Source organism: Channa argus, chromosome 8, assembly GCF_033026475.1.
Source record: "Channa argus isolate prfri chromosome 8, Channa argus male v1.0, whole genome shotgun sequence".
NCBI classification, from domain to species: domain Eukaryota; kingdom Metazoa; phylum Chordata; class Actinopteri; order Anabantiformes; family Channidae; genus Channa; species Channa argus.
Genome location: NC_090204.1, coordinates 15,847,362 through 15,868,687, shown reverse-complemented (window position 1 = coordinate 15,868,687; position 21,326 = coordinate 15,847,362). Strand labels below are relative to the sequence as shown.

General features: G+C 39.2%; 1 protein-coding gene across 2 annotated transcripts in view; it reads left to right on the top strand.

Moving 5' to 3' along the window:
• Window positions 1-21,326, top strand: part of kdm4b (lysine (K)-specific demethylase 4B) — a 46,866-nt gene that overhangs the window by 21,115 nt on the left and 4,425 nt on the right. For both annotated transcript variants that reach the window (XM_067513297.1, XM_067513298.1), the window contains 13 exons: window positions 2,259-2,396; window positions 8,830-9,026; window positions 9,382-9,629; window positions 10,011-10,252; window positions 10,517-10,637; window positions 12,268-12,428; window positions 12,670-12,871; window positions 14,678-14,754; window positions 14,934-14,989; window positions 15,448-15,556; window positions 19,470-19,658; window positions 19,908-20,084; window positions 20,809-20,928. In XM_067513297.1, the coding sequence (XP_067369398.1) occupies window positions 2,259-2,396; window positions 8,830-9,026; window positions 9,382-9,629; window positions 10,011-10,252; window positions 10,517-10,637; window positions 12,268-12,428; window positions 12,670-12,871; window positions 14,678-14,754; window positions 14,934-14,989; window positions 15,448-15,556; window positions 19,470-19,658; window positions 19,908-20,084; window positions 20,809-20,928 (2,037 nt within the window). The remainder of the gene's footprint in view (window positions 1-2,258; window positions 2,397-8,829; window positions 9,027-9,381; window positions 9,630-10,010; window positions 10,253-10,516; window positions 10,638-12,267; window positions 12,429-12,669; window positions 12,872-14,677; window positions 14,755-14,933; window positions 14,990-15,447; window positions 15,557-19,469; window positions 19,659-19,907; window positions 20,085-20,808; window positions 20,929-21,326) is intronic.

Below are 21,326 nucleotides of genomic sequence, written 5' to 3'. Positions count from 1 at the left end.
CCCTGTGAAGTTATAAGATCATGGCCAGTGGAGTGCAATAAGAATGATTCCTAAAACCCAAAAATCAGTTTCTTGCATTTTCGGTTCCCTCAACATGAAGTCTATGTGTTATTAGTTAAATGCTTAAAATAAGGTCTGTAACGATTTTCAGTTTTACTCTCTAACATAAAATTAATCAATAAAAATCTCACGTATACAGTTTTTGATCTTTTACATGTCTTAAAAAGGCGGCTGCCAAAAAATGGCTAAGAGCCTGCACAGGTTGTCTGAAATGTTAAACTTCGGAAACTCTTCCACTTGTTAATCAATCTTTATAGCCTTGTCGCATTTATAACGCCTGATCACTAGCTTTCTCAGGTCAATAAAAGATGAAAGGCTTCTGTGTTCTGTGTGGTAGGCAAATTACAAATTTAAAGTTTAGTGGTGGTGAAGTTTAAGTCATGAAACTGGTGGGTTTACAGTCTAACAATAGCCCCATATGCATCAAAATCTGATACACTGTGTACAGAATTAGTAGTAAACAAAATCAATACTCAAGTAAAAGTGCAAGTATTCTCCACCACAATACCAGTTCAAATGGTTAAGTAATTTGAAATATTGCAAGTAAATAATGTATTTTAAACTGTAGTAATTAATATAAAAATATACAGTAATTAATGAAAAAAAAAAAAAAGGTCAGACATCATTGTTGGTCAAGTTAAATGAAGAAGTAAATAAAAACTTTAAGCCATTTGATGTGCTGAGAGGTGGTTAACCCATTATGATAAATGATTAATATTAGTTTAATAACACACTTTTAAAAACCACATACTAGTTTTATATTAAAACCACCAGGCAGTGATATTGTAGTGGCTGAGTAGTGTATAAAATATGGACTTGCAAGTGTAAACCTACAGTTTTTAAGTGTATCAGAACTTGACATACAGCTTTGTTACATTTACACACACGGAGTATATAGTCAGCTACACAGTGAAAATGATAATCTTGAAATATAGATAATATACATAAATCGCACAAGATGTAGGTTTGTTTTGAATGATGACGCAGTGGATGTTCGTCGCTTGGCTTTGATGCAAACATAACACCTGCTTGCTGAAATGATACAGTATGAGTAATGATCTGCTCTTGTGTCTGTCACAGGAAAATAATTGGCATTTTTCACCTTCTTGTTTTTGTTCTCTATTGAAGGGAGTAGAAATCCTCACACAGAGCAAAAATTAATGGAAGATTGAAGGGGAAAAAACTGGCAAAGTTCGGGAATACAAAGTTCTCCACTGTCAGCAGAGGGTTTCCCTCCCCCACCCCGTTTATCTTTTCACTCCCCCTCAGGACGTCATTATCACAGCGAACATGTTACTTGTAACACACCTACAGTACCTCTCTCGATTCATATGTAAAAATAAAACCATCTTCTTGCGTTCGAGCCACAGTAAAAAGGGGTGTTTGATATCTGAACAACTGCCTTTAGTCGAGGAAGTTTATATTCTGCTCTCAGAATCTATCCCTGTTTCCCCCCTCATGCCTGTCACCTTGTCTGGCTTGATGTGTCTCTTGATTGCCTGGATCCAGACTTTACAAAGAAGTTGAGATGCCAGACATATAGGGCTTAGGTTTGGGGGCAACACATTAAATAAAAATGTGCTTAACTTGTCCTGGAATTTTTAAACATCCTCAGAATAACACTGAGTTCATAGGAAGACACTTGGTACTTGAAACATCAGTCATATTCAGCTGAATTAATCATCCTCACAAGTCGAAAAAGTTGATAGAAAAGTTTTTACGGTGGAGTTGGGCTTCCTGGTTATCCTTCTAAACTTAATGGCAATTTCATAGGATTAATGAGTAATTACAAATCAAATGGAGGGGTACAAATTGACTGTATCATATAAATATCAGAAGTCTCATTCTCCCACTTATATTTCATTAAATCATTTCATTAAATTAAGCTTATACTCTTAACATTTTTGAACACTTTTAAACTATAATTGATTTTTTTAGATCAAATATATCCTGAAAAATATGTATACAACCGTTATTCCCATGTGCCAGATACCTTTTTATTAACATTTACTCTAGAATGGCTAATTATAGGTTTTATTTATTTTATAATTTTTATCATTTCATAATCAGTTTAGGCAGATGTATAATACTGAGGGATCATGCCCCCACTATTGAAAACAACATTATAAATAAAGCAAAGGTCATGCTGCAGTTTTTGTAACTGGTACATTCTAAATTTGTAAATGCTTTGTTAACAGGTAACTCAGAATGAGGGGGAGTTCATGATCACTTTTCCGTATGGCTACCATGCTGGCTTCAACCATGGTTTCAACTGTGCAGAGTCTACAAACTTTGCTACCTTGCGCTGGGTGGACTATGGGAAGATGGCTACTCAGGTAACTAAAAAGTGTATCACCTATCATTACTAACAGAATGTTCTATTTGAAACAAGGTATAAAGTCTTAAAGTTAAAAAAAAAATAAAAAGGAAACCTTTCTATAAAACTCCACCAAAAGGTTCACCATGCAGACACTTCATTTAAGAAGGTTTTTATCTAATATGTCATTCAGCAGCAACTTTGCAGCTTCCATGCTCTGGCTGTTTGCTTCTCGAAAGGGATGAAGTAATAGATCATATCAAAATGTAAAAGCAGCGTCTGCTTCTCTGCTGCACACCATCTGTTACCGACACTAACCATACCCTCGCATCCTCCCATTGACGCAAACTGCCTCTTTGCCTGTGGGCTGCTGAGCATGAAATTGACAGGGCATGAGTTGGTTGTGGACGGGAGCCCAACTACAATGTCCTCTGGAAAAACCTCTCCCCTTGTCTCTTTTCTATACGTAACACTTCATTTTCTTGTTCAGTTCCTTCTCCTTTCCGTGTCTGTGTGTGTGTGTGTGTGTGTGTGTGTGTGTGTGTGTGTGTGTGTGTGTGTGTGTCCGTGTCCCCTGTTCCTGGTTTCTCTCTACTTGGCTGCATGTCAGATTTATGAGGTGCCAGTTTGCTGAAGTACATCTCCGCCCTCCTCCATCTTTTTCGTTTTTCAGCTTTGCCCATGTGGCCACTTGTAATTTAAGAACCAGTAGTCCAGTCCACCCAGCCCAGTGCTCAAGGGAGCATCTCCACTACACTTGTCTCAGTCTGATAAAGAAGACCAGTCTACTCTGCGCTGCTAATCCAAGTCGACAGCAAAGCACCACACACAGAGAATGAAGGAAATATGAAAAAGAAAAGCTCAGCCAATGAGACAGGCTGCCAGTCCATCTTTCTTCCTCTTTCTTTTAGTCAAAAACTGTCTCGTTTTCCTTGCTTGCTGTAGTAGATTAACCCAATTTTAACCCAAATTTAGTCCAAACAGCAGGTTTGCTGTATGTTGGTAAGAAAAAACACAAACCCACTCAGGCTTCAACATCATGAACAGCTATGAGTAAGAAGGAAAGCTGAACAGTCCATCACTAGCTGCAGCTGGTAAATGTGGCATCTGATCTGTGGGATTTTTTTTCTTACTTGTGTAATCTTATTACTGCTTACAACATTTATACAAGGGTATTAAAAAATGCTGTAAAAGCCTTGTTTCACTGGCAGTAACACGGCTGATTTCCACGCTAAATACCCATCTAACACGCATGTCTTCTTACCAAGAGGAAACACAAGCTTGGGGAGAACATGCTAACTCCACAGTTTGCATGGGGAGAGGTTTTTCTAGAGGACATTGTAGTTGGTCTCCCATCCACAAGCAACTCATGCCCTGTCAATTTCATGCTCAGCAGCCCACAGGCAAAGGGGCAGTTTGTGCCAACATGCAAACTCCACAGTCTGTCTCAAATCCACAACCTTCTATGAGGCGACAGCGCTAACCACTTTACCTTGCTGCCCTCAATGCTAAACAGTTTTAGAGAAAGACTGATACGTTTGAGCTTTCAATAGTAAATGGTGACAGACACTGCACAGTATAAATGTCAATATAATGGTTGACATGAGTTGTCTTTCTCATTTCAAATGTCCGCAGCTCTTAGAATCAGGAATCGCCTGGTTTCGATGCATTTAAAACCATTATAGTGAGTACAAGTTAACACGAAAGTACTGAACTCATTGAGGGTTTTAACTTGAGTGATATTGTTTTATTTGGCTCCTCTACATCACTTGCTGGGCGACAGTGAAGTCTCTCATTCTCTCTCACACCACCACCCCCACTTTTTCTCTCTCTTTGGCGCAAGCAGTCGTTTAACTCGTGTGACTCTCTCTCCTCGCTCTCCTGCCCTCCTCCTACCAAGCTCTGTTCCCTCAGCACCAAACAGGACGGTGAACGATGGGGTTCTGTATCAAATTTGTCACCGTTTGGGGGCTGCCAGTATGTCACAGAGAAAAGGGGAGAGAGAGTGAGCTCAGGTACACTTAGTGTCCCAGTCTTCTTAAATACAACCTCTTCAACTGCTGACCCGTCTGTTTGCCTTACTAAGTGAGGACACACCTGCAGTCAAAGCAGGCTTTTTGTCAGCACTCTTTGTGGTGTGCTATTTGTGCATGTGCTTCTACTTTTATTATTATAGACATTACAGTTTTGATGAACCTTCACCTTTCCGGTTATGTATATTAGGTGTTATCTATTTAATTGTCTTCTGTTGTAGGCATGAATTTAGTTTAGCTTTGTCTTGCTGAAATATGCACCCCCATACCATCAGAGATGCAGGTTTTTGAACTGTCTGCTTATAACTAGCTTGAGGGTTCCTTTCCTCGTTAGTCAGCAGGACACAGCATCCATGGTTTTTGAAAAGAATTTCCAAGTTTAATTTATCTGACCACAGAACAGTTTCCATTCTTTCTCAGACCATTTAAAATAAGCATTGGCCCAGAGGACACGACAACGTTTCTGGATCGTATTCAAATATAGCTTCTCCTTTGCATGATGCAGCTTTAACTTTAATTTGTGGATTGTACAGTGAACTGTGTTCACAGATGGTGATTTCTGGAAGTGTTCCTGAGCCCATGCAGTGATTTTAAGTAGAGAACTATGCCTGTTTGTAATACAGTGCTGTCCCAAAAGATCATGCATGTCCAGTTTTGACCTTTGGTCTTGTCTCAGGAGATTTCTCCTAATTCTCTGAATATTTTGATATTATATACTGTTGATGGTGGAATTGGGGCGGCTATAGCTCAGTTGGCAAGGCAAGGCTCTGAACCCCCAACAGTCCATTCCTTGCCCCGGCTTTGCAGTGGCGGTCAGAGCCTGGTAGAAATTAGGGAGGGTTGCGTCAGGAGGGCATCCGGCGTAAAAACTGTGCCAAATCAACATGTGGACAGTGATCTGCAGTGGCGACCCTGAACTCACGGGATAAGCTGAAAGGACCCCCAAAAAAAAAAAAAAAAAAAAAAAAACAACTGTCAAGTGGAATCGTCAAAGTCTTACAAATTTTATGTTGAGGAACATTTTCCTGAAATTTTTTATTTTTATTTTTTTCTCACTTTTTAGATGCGGTTTGTCAAAAATTTGTGATCCTCTCCCCATCTTTTGGTTTGCAGCAATTACTTTTTCAGCCTTTTGGTGCCCCTGTTCCAACTTTTTTGAGAGGTGTTCCTGCCATCAAATTCAAAATGAGCTAATATTTTCCATGAAATGGTAAAATGTCTCAGTTTCAACATATGATATGATGTTTATTTTATGCTGTCATTAAAATATTGGTAGATGACATATGCAAATCATTGCATTCTGTTAGATTTTTTAGATTTTACACATTATTCCAGCTTCTTTGGAATTGGTGTTGTACATACTGTACATGTATTTTGACTAATTGTGTAGTAAACATCTCACCCACTGAAGCACTAAGGAAGGTTGAAAGGATGTTGCAAATTATCTCTGAAAACAGTTACTGTATATTTACTGCACCATCATGTAGCTGAATGTTAACAGTCTTTGCATTAGGGTTCTCCATGCCTTTCTCCATTCGTTTGGTGCTCAGTCACACTTTGCTGCAGTTCGCAGAGGCCTCCAGGGTGATTTTTCTGTCTGGAAGAGGACCAGAAATCATCCTCCCAGTTCCCAGGCTAAATCACATCACTTTTCATCTTGAAAGTGAATTGCAGATGACTCAATTCCATTTTTATTTTTTTTTAATATATACATTTTCTGATTGGTAAAAATGAATATTTATTAGACTTTGTTTATGTCCATGATAACCGTAAATAGAATGTATTATTTTAGTTGCGTGGTAGGCTTACTGAGTTGTTAAAAGATGAGAGAATGAGTAGCAAACTGTGAACACTGTGACCAAAATGGTCACAAAAAAAATGTCAGTCATTGAGAACATAATGTTTTTATTTTATTTTTTAAATTGCAGAAGCCCACCCTGAACATTGTTCTTTCAGGGGATGCATTAGCAATTTCTTTAGAAAAGGATGGATTCATCACACACCTATCTCAAAGCAAGCTCTCTAAAGCAGGGTTTGTACCTGCTTGTTTGCCAACTATCCCTAGTCTACCTACTGCTGTTTGGCTTGATCATGTGTATTTAGTCAAAGAAAATCAATGGGAAGATATTTTTCCAGTATTTTCCTTATCTTACTTCTCCCTCATGAGATCGTATCTTCACATTTCTTCTTACCTGGACTGATTACCTAGGATAGCGATAGTTGGAAAACAAGCAGACCAGGGGTCCTTGAGGATGAGGATTGTGCATAGTCTATGCCACTAAAAGGCAGCCAAGTATTTTTTTTATTTTTAAGTTTAAAGGAGACTTATGGCCACACAGGAGGATTAATGAGTGCTGCTTTATCACAATTGAAAATTGAATGTCCTTGCAAAAACAGAAATATTTTTGCAACACATACACAAGCATAATTTCAAATTCACAGTGGGTTTTAACAGCATGAGCACCTCGATGATATACAGCCCTGCTTTTCAGTATGTTCAACGCTGTGCATCTTAATAATTTTAATCACCCCTCTGTTCATCCCTCATTTTTAGATGATCATTATGGTTATTTCAGTGCTTAGTAAGACTGTAAGGAAAACAAGTATGAAGAATTTTAAATAACCAAATGTTGTTGCTGCTATGGGACAGGTCAGACTCAATTCTTGTTTTGTCATTAGTAGTACTTGGCACATCCACTCAGTCCACTGATCCATACATAGTCTCGAGGGTCTAGGCTTTCTGTGGCTCAAACAATTTAGCTTCATTAGGAGCTGAAGTATACTTCAGGGCTCATTGACTGCTTACCTCAGGGTGAGTTTTTGTTCTCCCAGATCTTGTGCATCTCCAAACGTGTTTCTCTCCTCTAATTAAGTTTTTATATGATAATAAAGTGTAACTCATGGTGGCCCTTGAGGATGACAACAATCTCTAACATTTAACAGAAAAAAAACAAAACGTTTATTTCCTCTTTTTGCAAATGCATCAAGGGAAAATCGGCATAAGAAGATTATTTATCTTTTATTCTTTAGTGTTTGCAGTTACCTGGCTGGTGCTGTTTCCACTAAAGGTTTTATGACAGTAACAATCAGCAGTGCCCATGCTCACTTGCCCGCCTCTGCCCTCACGCTTCACCCTCAACTTGACACCGCATTTTAATGTTTCTGTCTGTCAAATGGCACCTAGATAAGATGTAGGCTGGATATTGTTTTGCTAGTGAGGGAGAGCTCCTGTGTTTTCAGTAATTGAACATAAGGCTCTCGGTACAGCTTGGGAAATACAGTAGGTAAGGCACAGAAATAAATATTTTCATCTCCTTCCCATTTTGTTTGTTTAATCTTTCTTTCATTGCTAAACTTGTTTCTGCTGCAAATGTAATATTTTTTTTTTCCTCCTCGGTTATGTAAAATGCTGTGGTTTCATTTAACAGCTTTGTCACTATGCGGCCCCCCCTTCTGTGGTCAGCACAATGAATATTGACCTGTAATCTTGTTTGGAAGTGTGAGTGGTTACTGGTCACAGCTGTCACACTCGAATAGGTTCAAACTATCTGTACAGTACCACATTTTAGCATGGTATTATACTGCTATTTTTTTAGACACCACAGTATCGTATAATAAATTTGCTTGATATTAGGTACGGGACAGGTGGTACAATTAATTGTTGGCCACTACATTTACAGCCTTTGTGATGGTGTGGCGTTTTCTCCAAATTGGATGTAATAGATTTAGAGCTGGAGATTAGAGTAATGTTTTATGCAAAGCTTTTTCTTCATACACACTGGGCTCTTTTCACTTGAATGATGTATAGTACTGTTTATACCCTTGTTAATGTCTTTAACGTCATAGTGACTATGTGATAAAGGCCAAAATCAGGGTATGTCAGGAGTGCCCATAACTAGTGGCGTTTAAACTACCATACAGTATGTGCAAAGTGTGACCAGGGTGTTCACTTCTTTAATTCATCTAATACATATAGAAGTAATTATATTACTTCTTAGTACATAGTATTATAATCACATTCTTAGTACAGATGGGCTACATCCAATTTAAGGTCAATGAACAACTCTGTGTACAGTGGGATTTCAGCTTTTTGCTATTATCCTGTTTTTCTCTGCTGTCCTTGTCTGTTTCTCTTTTGGTGTTTATCAGTTTGCAGCAGAAAGGCTTTGGACCACACAAATCTAAAGTCATTGTCTGTAGGAGCAACTCCACACACACATAAACACCAGTATTCTATGACTGTGGAGGCTTGCGTTCTGAAAGAAATGTATGCACAATGTGACACAGCTGCTGTTTAACTGAAATTTAATTAGCCTTTTGCTTGCTGTGGACAATAGAGTTCATTAGCTGCCCTACCTACACCTAATCCCCACTCAAACACGCTGTCATCTCCTCATTCTCTGGCATTTTTCCCTATAGTGTACCTGTCGTAAAGATATGGTGAAGATCTCCATGGATGTTTTTGTACGCTGCCTGCAGCCTGATCGCTATGAGCTATGGAAGCAGGGTAAAGACACCACAGTGTTGGATCACCTCAAGGCCACTGAGCTCAGCAGCCCTGAGCTAGAACGCTGGAGGCAACATCGTGTTGCATACAGAGAAAACCTCCTGCGAAGGTAAGACGTCAAATTACCCAAAACAAAACATACACACGCCACTTTATTAGCTACACCTGTACAATCTAATGCAATCCAATACAGCAGCTCTGCTATGAATTCTACTTCTACAATGTTAGAATTTCTTGGTTTTTAAGTTGAAACTATCAGAAAGGTGATAATACTACTCTTGTTTATTATTGAGTGTGACGTGGTTAGTGGAGTCGCAATGTAGTGCATTATAAAAATAGGTGGCCCTGTCATTCATTTTAAATTGAGTGGCTAAAACATCAGTACTGCCCCCTTGTTATAATGCACTCCGGTATTGTATCCCCACCCACACAATAATTTACTTTGTCTCTTTGACCCATCCCAGGGCCATGCAGAAAATGAAGCAGTTCCGACGTTTGAAGCTAGAGGAGGTGAAAGTGCTGGCAGAAGAAGGAATTGAACTGAATGCTGCAGAGTACCAGCGTCAGGTGGAGGAACGTGAGGCCCAGCGGAGGCAGGAAAGGGAGGAGCGTCTAGCTAGAGAGGCTATGATGACCTTGGAAGCCATGGAGCGAGAGGAGCAAGAGGCTGCTGAGGCCGCTGCCAAAGCAGCAGAGACTGCAGTTGTAGAGGGTGAGGATGTCATGATAGGTTGGATTATAGTTTATGTTGGAAACACACAAAATCGAAAAGGAATTACTGCACCATGCACCAATGGATGGTGCTAGTTTATTTTGGACATTATCAAAATCACAGTTGCTTTACTTAGAATTAGAAATGCTTTGCTAGATTCTCTTGAATTTTTGCAGCCGCAGCATGAAATATGGATAACGTTGATCTTTCAACATGAAATGTTTAAATTCCAAAACGTATTATTTTTCAGTCCAGTCCCCACCTATGTAATGACTGTAACTCATCGAGTCTATTATCTTTTCACTGCTGCTCAATGTTTTTGATGAGCCATCACATCTTCACTGATGTTTACTTTCACCTTTTTCTGTTTGCCATCAATAGAATTTGAGGCCAAACCACAGGACCTGACAGAAGACACTGAGAAAAAGAGGCATAAAAAGCAGAAGAAGTTGTCAAATACCCACAACTCCATCACCGGATTTGAGGAAGTGTTTGAGCAGTTTGCTACCTCTGGCGCCACGAATTCCAGCAACGCTGTCGATGGTGGACACACAGGGAACCCTCTAACCCCGATCCAGGATGAACTTCCAGGGGACAAAAAGCTGGATATGAGTGCCACACAGGTGAGACTGATCTTTACTGAGAATCTGTAACTTTTACTTGTATTTTACTGCACAAATTATTTGCTGACTAATCTCAAAGTAGAGTTGAACCCCAGAATTTTATTGGTTTTTTGTCACAGTTGCAGGCAATACAAGTTAATTTAGCAAATCAAATATTCACAATTGTACAAATTAAATTAATAGAAAAAATCCGAAGAGGGTCATTATTTCTTAATAATATTGCCTAACACACATAGACCTCATAAATCAAACTTGTGTTGTCAGTCATCCTACCCCAAGAAGAAGATGCCAACAGAGGTGAAGAAGAGTCGTCGTCACCCCCTCAGCAAGCCACCCATGCGCTCCCCTTTGTCCATAGTTAAGCAGGACCCAACTGGAGACAAAGGTAATTGGATTCATAACTCATTGCACATTTAATTAAGCTATACCATACAATTAAACACACTTGGATTTTACTCTGTAATGTACAATAGGTTTTTCTGCTGATAAATGTGTCTTTTATAAATAATTGTTAACCTACCTAAACAGTGACACAAACATACACTGCACAGCCACAACATCAGCACAACCTTGTGGTTTTAATATTGAATATTAAATGTTTTTTATGAAAAGATTATGAACTAATAAATGATGCATCATTATGAGTTAGTGGGGACAGTGCTGTCTCTGAGACCTGCAACAAAAACCGATGTTACCCTCTACTAGAGCTGACAACGCTTATTGCCACAAATGCAACAAGTCTTTAGCATGTGATGGAAAGTCCATCACAGACAGGCGAGAAAGGTTTTGGACTGCTTTGCTCTTGATTTCATTTCTTATTACCAAAGTATGTTATGCTAGCAACCTGGAGCCCACACACTAAACTATACAAACATCATTAAATGATTGAAATTAACTAGTTGATTATTGACACTGATTATTGACCAGATGATTGTAATGCATTCCTAAATTATTTCCGAAATCGGAACTTTCGCTCAAATTCACAGTTTCAGAGCAATGATAGAAGCTGCAAGGACGAGCTGCAAGCAAACTGCCACACATTAATAATACATTTAATCAAAAAGTCCAAAAGAATAATTATCCACATATTGTACTTGCATTTAATCAACATCTATTCAATTGTTATCTAATGGTGGATTGTTTTAATTATGATGTATCAGATATATGTTTTGAGAAAAATCTATTAGACTTTGGAAAGGCTGATCTAAGCTGTAATCTGAGAGACTGATCTAAACTGAGATGATCAGATTGAATATATAATCGCACCCATTTAAGATTTTGCAACTTGTCGGTTAAAGTTTCAGCTACGTTGACAAACCTACTCCTGCCTCCACTACTGCTGTTGGGTTATGCTTCTCAGAAATGTGAATTTTATACAGTACACATTAAGAAAAAGCAGCTCCATGGCCTCCTAGGTTTTCATAGCCTCTTTGGCTATACGCTCTTCCCTTTATTTCCTCAGCTGGGCCTCAGTGTAATATCTTTTTTCTGATTTAAAAAATTGTTATAATAAAGTACAGATAGAGTACCGTCAAATTACAGGATTGATGAGCTGTATTGCAAGATTTGTTGTATTGTTAAAATCTGATCCATCTGACCTTTTAGTTTAAATTTTCTGGAGTCTGTGCGCCAAATAATCAGAGGTGGGAGAACAGAGTTAAATGGGAATCTTGTGCAAACATTTTCTGGTCTTCTGTCCATGTCTAACTCTCTGGTCTGGATCAGTAGCTGCAGGGGCTGCACTGAAAAATTGCTTCCTGACTCAGAACAGCAATTTCTTGACGTCTTTGCCATGTGTGCATCAGCCAATTAGGAGTGATGTTGTTATTGTCTGGAACAGAAGTGCTATGTTTGTTTCTTGGCAAGGGCTCTGTTCTTAAAAATAGATCATTGTTCTTTCCAGAATGCTTCATATGCATTTACAAGGAAGAAAATCCAATAATGACTCTTACATCATCTCTTTAGGATGTGTAACTGTGGATATCAAAGAAATGTATTTCATCTTATGCATGCAGACATGTCCTCCCCCATGACGCTGGATAGTAACATGAAGAAACAAGAGCATCTGTGGCAGAATCACTCACCCAACTTCCTGGCAGAGAAAGCCTTCAATGCTGCAGTGGCAGCACTGCAGCCATACTGTGCTGTCTGTTCAATCTTCTGTCCATACCCAAAGGTAATATAGCAGAAGTACACATGTCCTTGAATTAAAAACAATGGTAGTAATGGGTAGTTCCACAGGTTAAAGGTGGTGTTACAGGAACCACAATCTCACAACTGTGGACCTTAAGTGCAAAGAATGGACTTGTGTTAAATCTCTAGTTTGTATCCGTTTGAGCCATTTTAAAGTGTAACCTATACTCAATATCAGGTCAATCCATTAACTCTACCCTCCTCCTTTTCTTTGGCCTTCCCAGACAAACAAAGACCTCCCCACTGCGAGTGACACCCAGCACACACCCATTCCAGGTCATGGCAGTCTGAGTCGCCCACTGGTCCCAGAGATGTGCTTCAGTGCTGGTGCAAAGCCTGAGCCTCCACCCACCAACCATCACATTGGAGAAGATGGAACCAGTCTTCTACTTCGCTGTTCATCATGTCAGATGCAGGTTCATGCCAGTGAGTATAAAATGTTGAATACAACAAGAGAAGCTGTATTTGAGTAATGCTGGGACCAAACAACTATGAAGTAATGATGGGTGTACACAATGCTTTCGTGATTACAGCTTTACATTGAAGCAACACCAGGATGTGTGAACACAACCACTTAGACATGGATCTCTCAGATTTTAAAAGATCTCAGAAATTGGTTTTAAACAAAACATAAAAAAAGAATGAGTCTCAAGTTTTATAAATGTAAGCTGACAAGTAGTTAGCTGCAGTTCCAAACATACAATTGCAGTTTCACAGACATTCCAATATTGTTAAAATCAGACAGCCATCCCAATACTTTGTGGATTTGGAATTGTAGAAAAATCAAATATTTTATTTCTTTATTTCTGTTCAACTGTGAGAGGCTGGCAACTGTGAGCACCCTGCAAAATTTGATTTGTAATAGAATCTTTATCTCAGCCAGCTACAGGCCTGTACATGGCTCATACTGACAAGCTTTATAGACAGACTCTGCTGGGCATTTCATTGGTCTTCTCTATTCAGGGTTTTTTTTTTTAATCCCTGGTCCCCTGAGAATAAAGTTGTAAAATTGGGAAGTACTGAAGAGGAGACTCCACTACAGCAGTGCAACAAACTGTCTGCTTAATTCCCTTGTTGCCACGCTCAGTGAGGTTTCCTAGTTTAACTCTCCTCAAGTCAGGTTAAACTAGCTGAGAGTCTTCTCATGTAACACAAAGGCCTCTCTGAAGGCAGTGCACTATAAACTTTCCCCGCTATTATTTTATCCTGGTTTCCACAAAGACGTTTACAAAAAAGTCTTTTAGGACACATGACTTCTGTCAGAGCAGAGCATGAAAGGAGAGGCAGCTTATTATAGTTAGCTAAGAGATGGATGGATACACACATACATAGATACATACATACTTTATTAATCCCCTTAAGGGAAATTTGTGTTGTAGTAGCTTTTACGCATAATAAGGTCTTTATAAAAGTAAAAAGACATCAATGAAGTAAAATTTAAATAAAATAACGACTATTAATACACTGCACACTGTGCTGTACATTTAGTGAAGTGAATGTAAATGTTTTTGATTGATGTTCTTGATTTTACTGACAATAACTTTTTCATTCAGCAGCACAAAATGTCTGTGAGAGATTTTTCTCAGGCTGACCATAAAACCGCATAACTTACAGTGTGGTCATTTCCTCACATATGAGGAACAGTTTGAACACACACCAACCCTCCTGGGTTCTTATTATCCCTAAAGCTGAAGTGCACCTTCAAAAAGGCCAGTTCATTAGACATCCAGGGATGAGTTGGTCTCAGCTGGGGAAGTTGCACCGCTATTGATAAGAGGACATGAAGCAGAAAGAGCTCTTGTAAAAATCACCAACTCTGTGCTCCATGCCTTCGCTTTGGCTGATTCTTAAGGAGTGGACCTTCACCTAAAATCACTTCAAACCTGTTCAGGTGTTACATACACTTGTTACTCTTTGTTCACATGCTCATATTAGAGATGGTGACGAGAACATTTTTCACACTTTGTAAAAACCTTGCTGAAAGTGGTTACCAAGCAGGTTGTGCATCCTTTCAATGCAGAGAAGGGCTCAAAAAAAGCTACTATAAAAATAAATATTTACTAAACATAAATAGCCAGTACATCTTTTTAAATGAGCAGTAAGAGAAGTGTTGTTTCCAGGGAAACTATTCTTACTGAATAGTAATACACCTTTGGGTGGTGCTTTGGAAACATGAAGTGTAAAATAGAATGGGAAAGATATGTGAACGTATTGCTCTCCCTTCTGTGACAGGTTGTTATGGTGTAAAGCCAGATTCTGTCAGTGATTCCTGGACGTGTTCCAGATGTGCAACAGGAAACTGGACAGTGGTGAGTTGCAGCACTACCTTAAGCTTGATCTCACTAACCCACATTTTGCATCAGCTATCACAAAACCAAGGTCCATCTCTAAAAAGACTAAATGCGACTTAGGGCTCAGAGGATCTCTGTCATTGTATCCTGCAGTCCTGTCACTGGCCAAACCACATTTTACTTTTCTTTTTTTCCAGGAGTGTTGTCTCTGTAACTTGCGGGGAGGAGCGTTGAAGAGAACCACAGACAACAGGTTAGTAGCATATGCTTGTGGCAGTTTTTTCCCCACATAGAAGCAGAAGAGCAGAATTAGCTGTAATTTTTACTAATGAAAAAAACCCCAAGAGGTTCAGTAAAATGTTCAGGAAACAAATTTAAAAAAAAAAAAAAAAAAAAAAAAAAAATACACATTATGACAAATCTAATTTTACGTTAATTGACCTTCCCTTTTCAAAGGGAATTGTTCTAAAACTCATTTTTTTTTAAGTAGTAATAGAGAAAAAAATAAATGTTCCAAAAGCTGAAGTGGCACACATTTAGCTGCAATAAAAAATCTCATTAGGATAGAATTTCAAATGTAACTAATTCATCTGTTGTTTTTAATCATATTCATGCTAATATTTTTCATCATGGACTCGTTGGATTTCTCATCAGTGTACTCGTTCTAACTCTGCTAATGATTTTACAGTGTCTCTTTTCCTGTGTCATCAGATGGGTCCATGTCATCTGTGGCATTGCTGTGGATGAAGCTCGCTTTGTCAATGTCATCGAGAGGGAGCCAGTGGATATCACCGATGTTCCAGAAACCCGCAAGAATCTGGTAAGTAGAAGAGACAAAGAAAAAGTTTATTCATGTTTTTCATGTTTCAGTGCAATGACAGAAAATTCAGGGGTCTAAACATTTAATCATTTATAGTGCCAGCTTCTTCACCCTCTGCCCCTTTGTTGCACCTACAGTGCATCCAGAAAGTATCGCAGCACTTAACTTTTTCCACACTTTTTCCACATTATTCCAAAATGGCTCAAATTCATTATTATTCTTAAAATTCTACTAGCAACCCCATAATGACAAGGTGAAAGAAGTTTGTATGAAATCTGTGCAAATTTATTGCAAATTAAAAAAAACTAAACCACGTGTACATACATGGTAAATGGTCGGCACTTATATAGCGCTTTTCTACCTATTGGCACTCAAAGCGCTTTACACTGCTCATTATTCTTATTCACCCATTCACACTCACAATCACACACACTCACTCATACACCGATGGGGGAGCTGCTATACAGCTGGCCAACACTCACCTGGAGCAACTAAGTTGGGGTTCAGTGTCTTGCTCAAGGACACTTCAAGATGTGACCAGAAGAGCTAGGGATTGAATCAACAACTGTGAGATTGGTGGACTACCACTCTACCTTCCTGCGCCACAGTCGCCACCCCATAAGTATTCATGGCATTTGCCATGACACTCAAAATTGAGCTGTGGTGCAGCCTGTTTCCACTGATCATCCTTAAAATATTTCTACAACTTGATTGTGGTCCACCTGTGGGATATTCAGTTGATTGGACGTGATTTGGAAAAGCATACACCTTTCTATATAAGGTCCCACAGCTAACAGTGCATGTCAGAGCAGACATGTGATCAAGAGAGAAGGGCCTTAGTCAGCGAGGTGACAAAGAGCTCCAGCATTTCTCTGTGGAGAGAGGACAACCTTCCACAAGAACAAGCATCTCTGCAGCACTCCACCATTCAGGCCTGTATGTTAGAGTGGCCAGACGGAAACCACTCCTCAGTAAAAGGCACATGACAGCCCTCCTGAAGGAAACAAAATTTTCTGGTCCGATGAAACAAAAATTGAAGTCTTTGGCCTGAATGCCAAGCGTCATATGGAGGAAATCAGGCACCGCTCACCACCTGGCCAATACCATCCTCACAGTAAAACATGGTGGTGGCAGCATGATGGGGATGTTTTTTAGTGGCAGGAACTGGGAGACTAGTCAGGATCGAGGGAAAGGTGAATGCAACTATGTACAGAGACCTTGATGAGAACTTGTTCTATAGCGCTCTGGACCTCAGACTGGGGGTTGATTCCTTTTTCAACAGGACAGAGACCCTAAGCACACAGCCAAGATAACAGAGGAGTGGCTATGGGACAAGTCTGTGAATGTCCTTGAGTGTCTCAGTCAGAGCCCAGACTTGAACTGGACTGAACATTTCTGAAAATGGCTGTGCAATGACGCTCCCCATCCAACCTGGTGGAGCTTGAGAGGTACTGCAAAGAAGAATGGCAGAAACTGCCCAAATATAGTTGTACCAAGCTTGCAGCATCATACTCAAAAAGACTTGAGTCTGTAATTGGTGCTAAAAGTGCTTCATCAAAATATTAAGCAAAGGCTGTGTACAATACTTATGTACACAAGATTTATTTTTATTTTTTCATTTATTTTAAAAAAATTTGCAAAGATTTCAAACGAATTTCTTTCACGTCGTTATGAGGTATTGTTTGTTGAACTTAAAATAATGAATTTAATAAATTTATAAATAAGGCTGTAACATGACAAAATGTGGAAAAAGTTGAGCGCTGGGAAGACTTTCTGGATGCACTGTGTTACAGCCATTTTTTTGTCCTTTATCCTACTTTCCTACATTTAAGCGTATTCCTGTCGTTCCCGCTTACTGGCTCTGTATCTATCACTTTTCCTGTTACCCTCCCTTCTTCCCTAGTAGATGGATAGATTATGTTTTGTGAGCTGTGGAGGACATGGGGTAAAACAGATGTGCAGAGGGTAATGGCTGAATAATCAGCTGTCGTTTTTCACTGCGCCAAATGAACTGCATCGATCCTGTGGGCACGAGGCAATTGCCCCCTTGTTGCTGCGACTTTTCCACAACTTCACAACCCCTCCCTTCACTTCCTCTTCCCATCTTATCTTTACTTTCTAGAGCCTGCTCACCTTCCATTCACCCTATCCCTTTTCACAGGCAACAGCAGAGCTTGCTGGTGCATTATCACAAATCTACAAATAATGTCACATCTCTCCCTACTCTGGCTTTGTGAATAATCTATAAAAGACAACCTGGGTGATATTTGCATCCAAGTGCTGTCAAAGCAGGTTCCCTCCATGTCATTTCAAAAGGCCAGGAGAAGAAATTCTGTAGTCAAATGATTTGGATGACTGGGATGATCAGATGTGAACAGACACACTTGGAACCAGTTTATATTGCTCTTTGTTCAGCAGTGTATTTACCTTTTTCACCTTTGAATGTTTGGTTTTCAGTTATGGAGAGATTTTACAGGTATTTCAGAAATACTCCAGTGCAGTAAGAAAAGTCTCAAAACAATTATCTTTCCAAAAGGTAGTGCATCGAGGCCGTATGGTACAGTACTGCAATTTCTAGTTTTGTAAGGTGATAGCATCAAACTTCAAGGTTAAATAAGTTGTCGCAAAATTATTGGTATATGGGTTTCGGAAGTCTTTATGATGCCATAAGTGAAATTTCCTACAAAGCTTAAAAAGCAAAAGATGTGTATAAATGTTGCTTTTTGTTTGTGTGTTGTTTAACATTACTGTTTTTGGAATCAGAGTTTAAATATATATGTAAAAACTGTTAGGTAGTCTGAGGTATAATCAAAACTTTTGACATAACATTTGTTGATGCTACTGAGTTTTTCCATGTTGCCCTGTTATCTCACCTCTGGCAATCGAAAACTACCCTAGTTGGTGAAAGGACTTAAGGACTTACACTACTGGACCAGTACAAAAATTAAATATTGGCACATTGACACATTATTTTATTGATTTGCAGTGCGCTGAGCTACGTGTGCCAACTCGTAGCAAAGATGACTGATTTGTCAAAAAGAGGCGGAAGGTAAACAAAAAACAAGTGTGATGATAGTTGCAGTAAAACAAGTTTATAAAGACACTTATGTATGATTAAATAAAGCAGTTGAGATCATGTGTTAGGTCCATTTGTCACATCAAAGCTTACTGTCATGAGTTGATAGTATAGAATCCTAGTTTTCTGTAAATGTATTTCTCAGCAGGTGGATAAATGCTCTCAGGGTCTGAATAAAGATGATGTGGCTGAAACACATCGGAGGTGGCCCTGGTGTATTGAGAAGATACTGACTTAATGTGAGGCCAGATTCCCTCTCAGGGTCTTCCATTGTTGCATCAATTTCTCCCTTGTTCTCAGTTTCAGCTAAATCGAGGACAAAAGAGGGATTGGGAAGGAAGGTGTGAATGAAATGAAGTTTGTGGGGTTGCATGAACCAGATGGTCAAAATGGTTCAGCAGGGAGTGAAGCAGGTTTGTGGACAATGGCAAAGATTTGGTTGGCTGGTGTTAGTAATTTCACACTCAGGATGTGGGGATGGAATGAAAGGATTTCAAAAGAAAAGTGCTTCAAGGGAGAATAGCAAATTTTTTCTGTGGTTGTGTAAGAGTAGAGGTTGAACAAGTGATGCAAGACACAAAAGTTTTCAGGAGTAAAAGAAAATGGAAGAAAAGGTTTGAATGACTGCGAAGGGGTTGCGGATTTGCACTTTAGGAAAGTTAGGAAAAGAATCTAATCATGCTACATGATGTCTGCAGTACATGTAAAGCTTAAAAATATGGGTTTCATTTTAAATTATTAAGAACCTGAGTACCAAACGAGTCAAAAGTAAAAGCAAGTTTCTTATCATTTGTTTGGGTTAGTACTAACCGGTCTTTGTTTTTGTTTTCATTGCAGAAGTGTGTGTACTGCCACAGTAAGAATACCAATCAGAACCGTGGTGCCTGCATCCAGTGCTCTTACGAAAACTGTGCCACCTCCTTCCATGTCACGTGCGCTCAAATTGCAGGAGTAGCCATGACACCTGCCGACTGGCCCTATGTGGTTTCTGTCACCTGCCACAAGCATAAAAAGATCATTCCAAAGGTAATTGTATATCCAGAGAAACACTGAGCCACCAGTGCTTATGTAGAAATAAATGTACAAACACCTGAGACTTTATACAGGCATACAGAAATAGGCAACAGTTGTTGAAAAACTCCTGAGAAATTTTCATGTCTTTTCATAGAGTAGATGATTTGAATATATATTTTGCAGTCAGTCTACTTGAATCTTGAGTGACCAATAAAATTTCACTCACCATTCAAACCACTGCCTGAATTCGTCTCTTTCCAGCCGCGGACAACACCCAAAGGCACACAGAGCCTGAACCTGGGCCAGAGGGTGATCGGTCGCAGTAGTGACAGCTGGTACTACCACTGTACCATCATCGGCATGGCAACGCAGACATTTTACGAGGTCAACTTTGACGATGGCTCATACTGTGACAACCTGTACCCAGAAAACATATTGGTAAGTACGGTCTGGCTTAAGGTAGACAAGTACCTATGGTACAGTTTACCTGTTGGGAGATATTTATATTCTCTGTTTCTTTTTTTTTTTAAACCACATAAATATTCAAAAATTTGATATATATTGTGTAACTTGAGGATCTGAGAAAAAAACATTATCCTGACTTTTTTAGGAGGGTGTGTATATGCAAACGAAAATGTTGGAGTGAAACGCTGCCAACATTATTCAGACTTTATCCTTCGTGCCCTGTAGCGCAGTGTCCTCATTATGTGCGTGAGCCCATGCGTGTAGCACACTGCTCTGTCCCGAATCATCGGGAGGATTAAAAGCAAGCGAGTCGCCATGATGATGACATTTCTATCACTCAACTGCCACTGTAGTCGAATGATTGAACTTTTTTTTTTTTTGTTATATTAGATGCATCGGCCCGATGTGCTGTAAACAAAACGCTGTTCAATCAATCTTCAAAAGATCAAGTTCACTCATGAAAAAGGGTTTCATCTAAAAGACTATATCACGTTTTCTTATCTTATAAAATGACAAAAGTTATGGTTGCAAACATATCTTTGAGTTAATCTTAGGCTGTTTACCAAGACACTAAGCTGTTTGAATGTTTTTAAAAAGTGGAGAGATTTGAACTATAGTGTATAATGACAGAATGGTGCATGCAGATCTTTTTGTCATTCTCCACATTTTCTAATCTCCATCTTCCTGCCTCTTTTAGAGTCACGACTGCCTGCATAATGGCCCTCCTGAAGTGGGGGAGTTGATCCTGGTCAGCACCCCTGAGGGTCAGATCCTCAATGCTTCCTTTGTCAAACAGCACATCCATAAGCTCTACCAGGTGAGGAAAAATGATTCTGTAGTTATTGAAGTTTGAATCACAGTTTTCTCAGAGGTGAGATAATGCGTTGAGTTTTAATTTTTTGTATTTCAACAAAACAGAGTGGATACATTTTTGGATGGGACCATGGAAAAGTAGAATTTTGAATTGCGCAATTGCAAATGTTAATAACATAGGGGGAAAAAAAAAAGAGTATAAAATGCATGAACCTTTCCAGGTCAAACCAAACTGTATAAACATTTCTAAATACTGTTTTACTAATCTGTTAGGCAAGCAGTCTGTGAGGAATGGGATAGTGTACATATTTCGTCTGCTGTTCTTCCCCAGAGTGACTTGAAGTGATCTAACCTATGAACTTTTGGCAACAGGCTGCTCTGTGTATAATGGCCATGCCACCC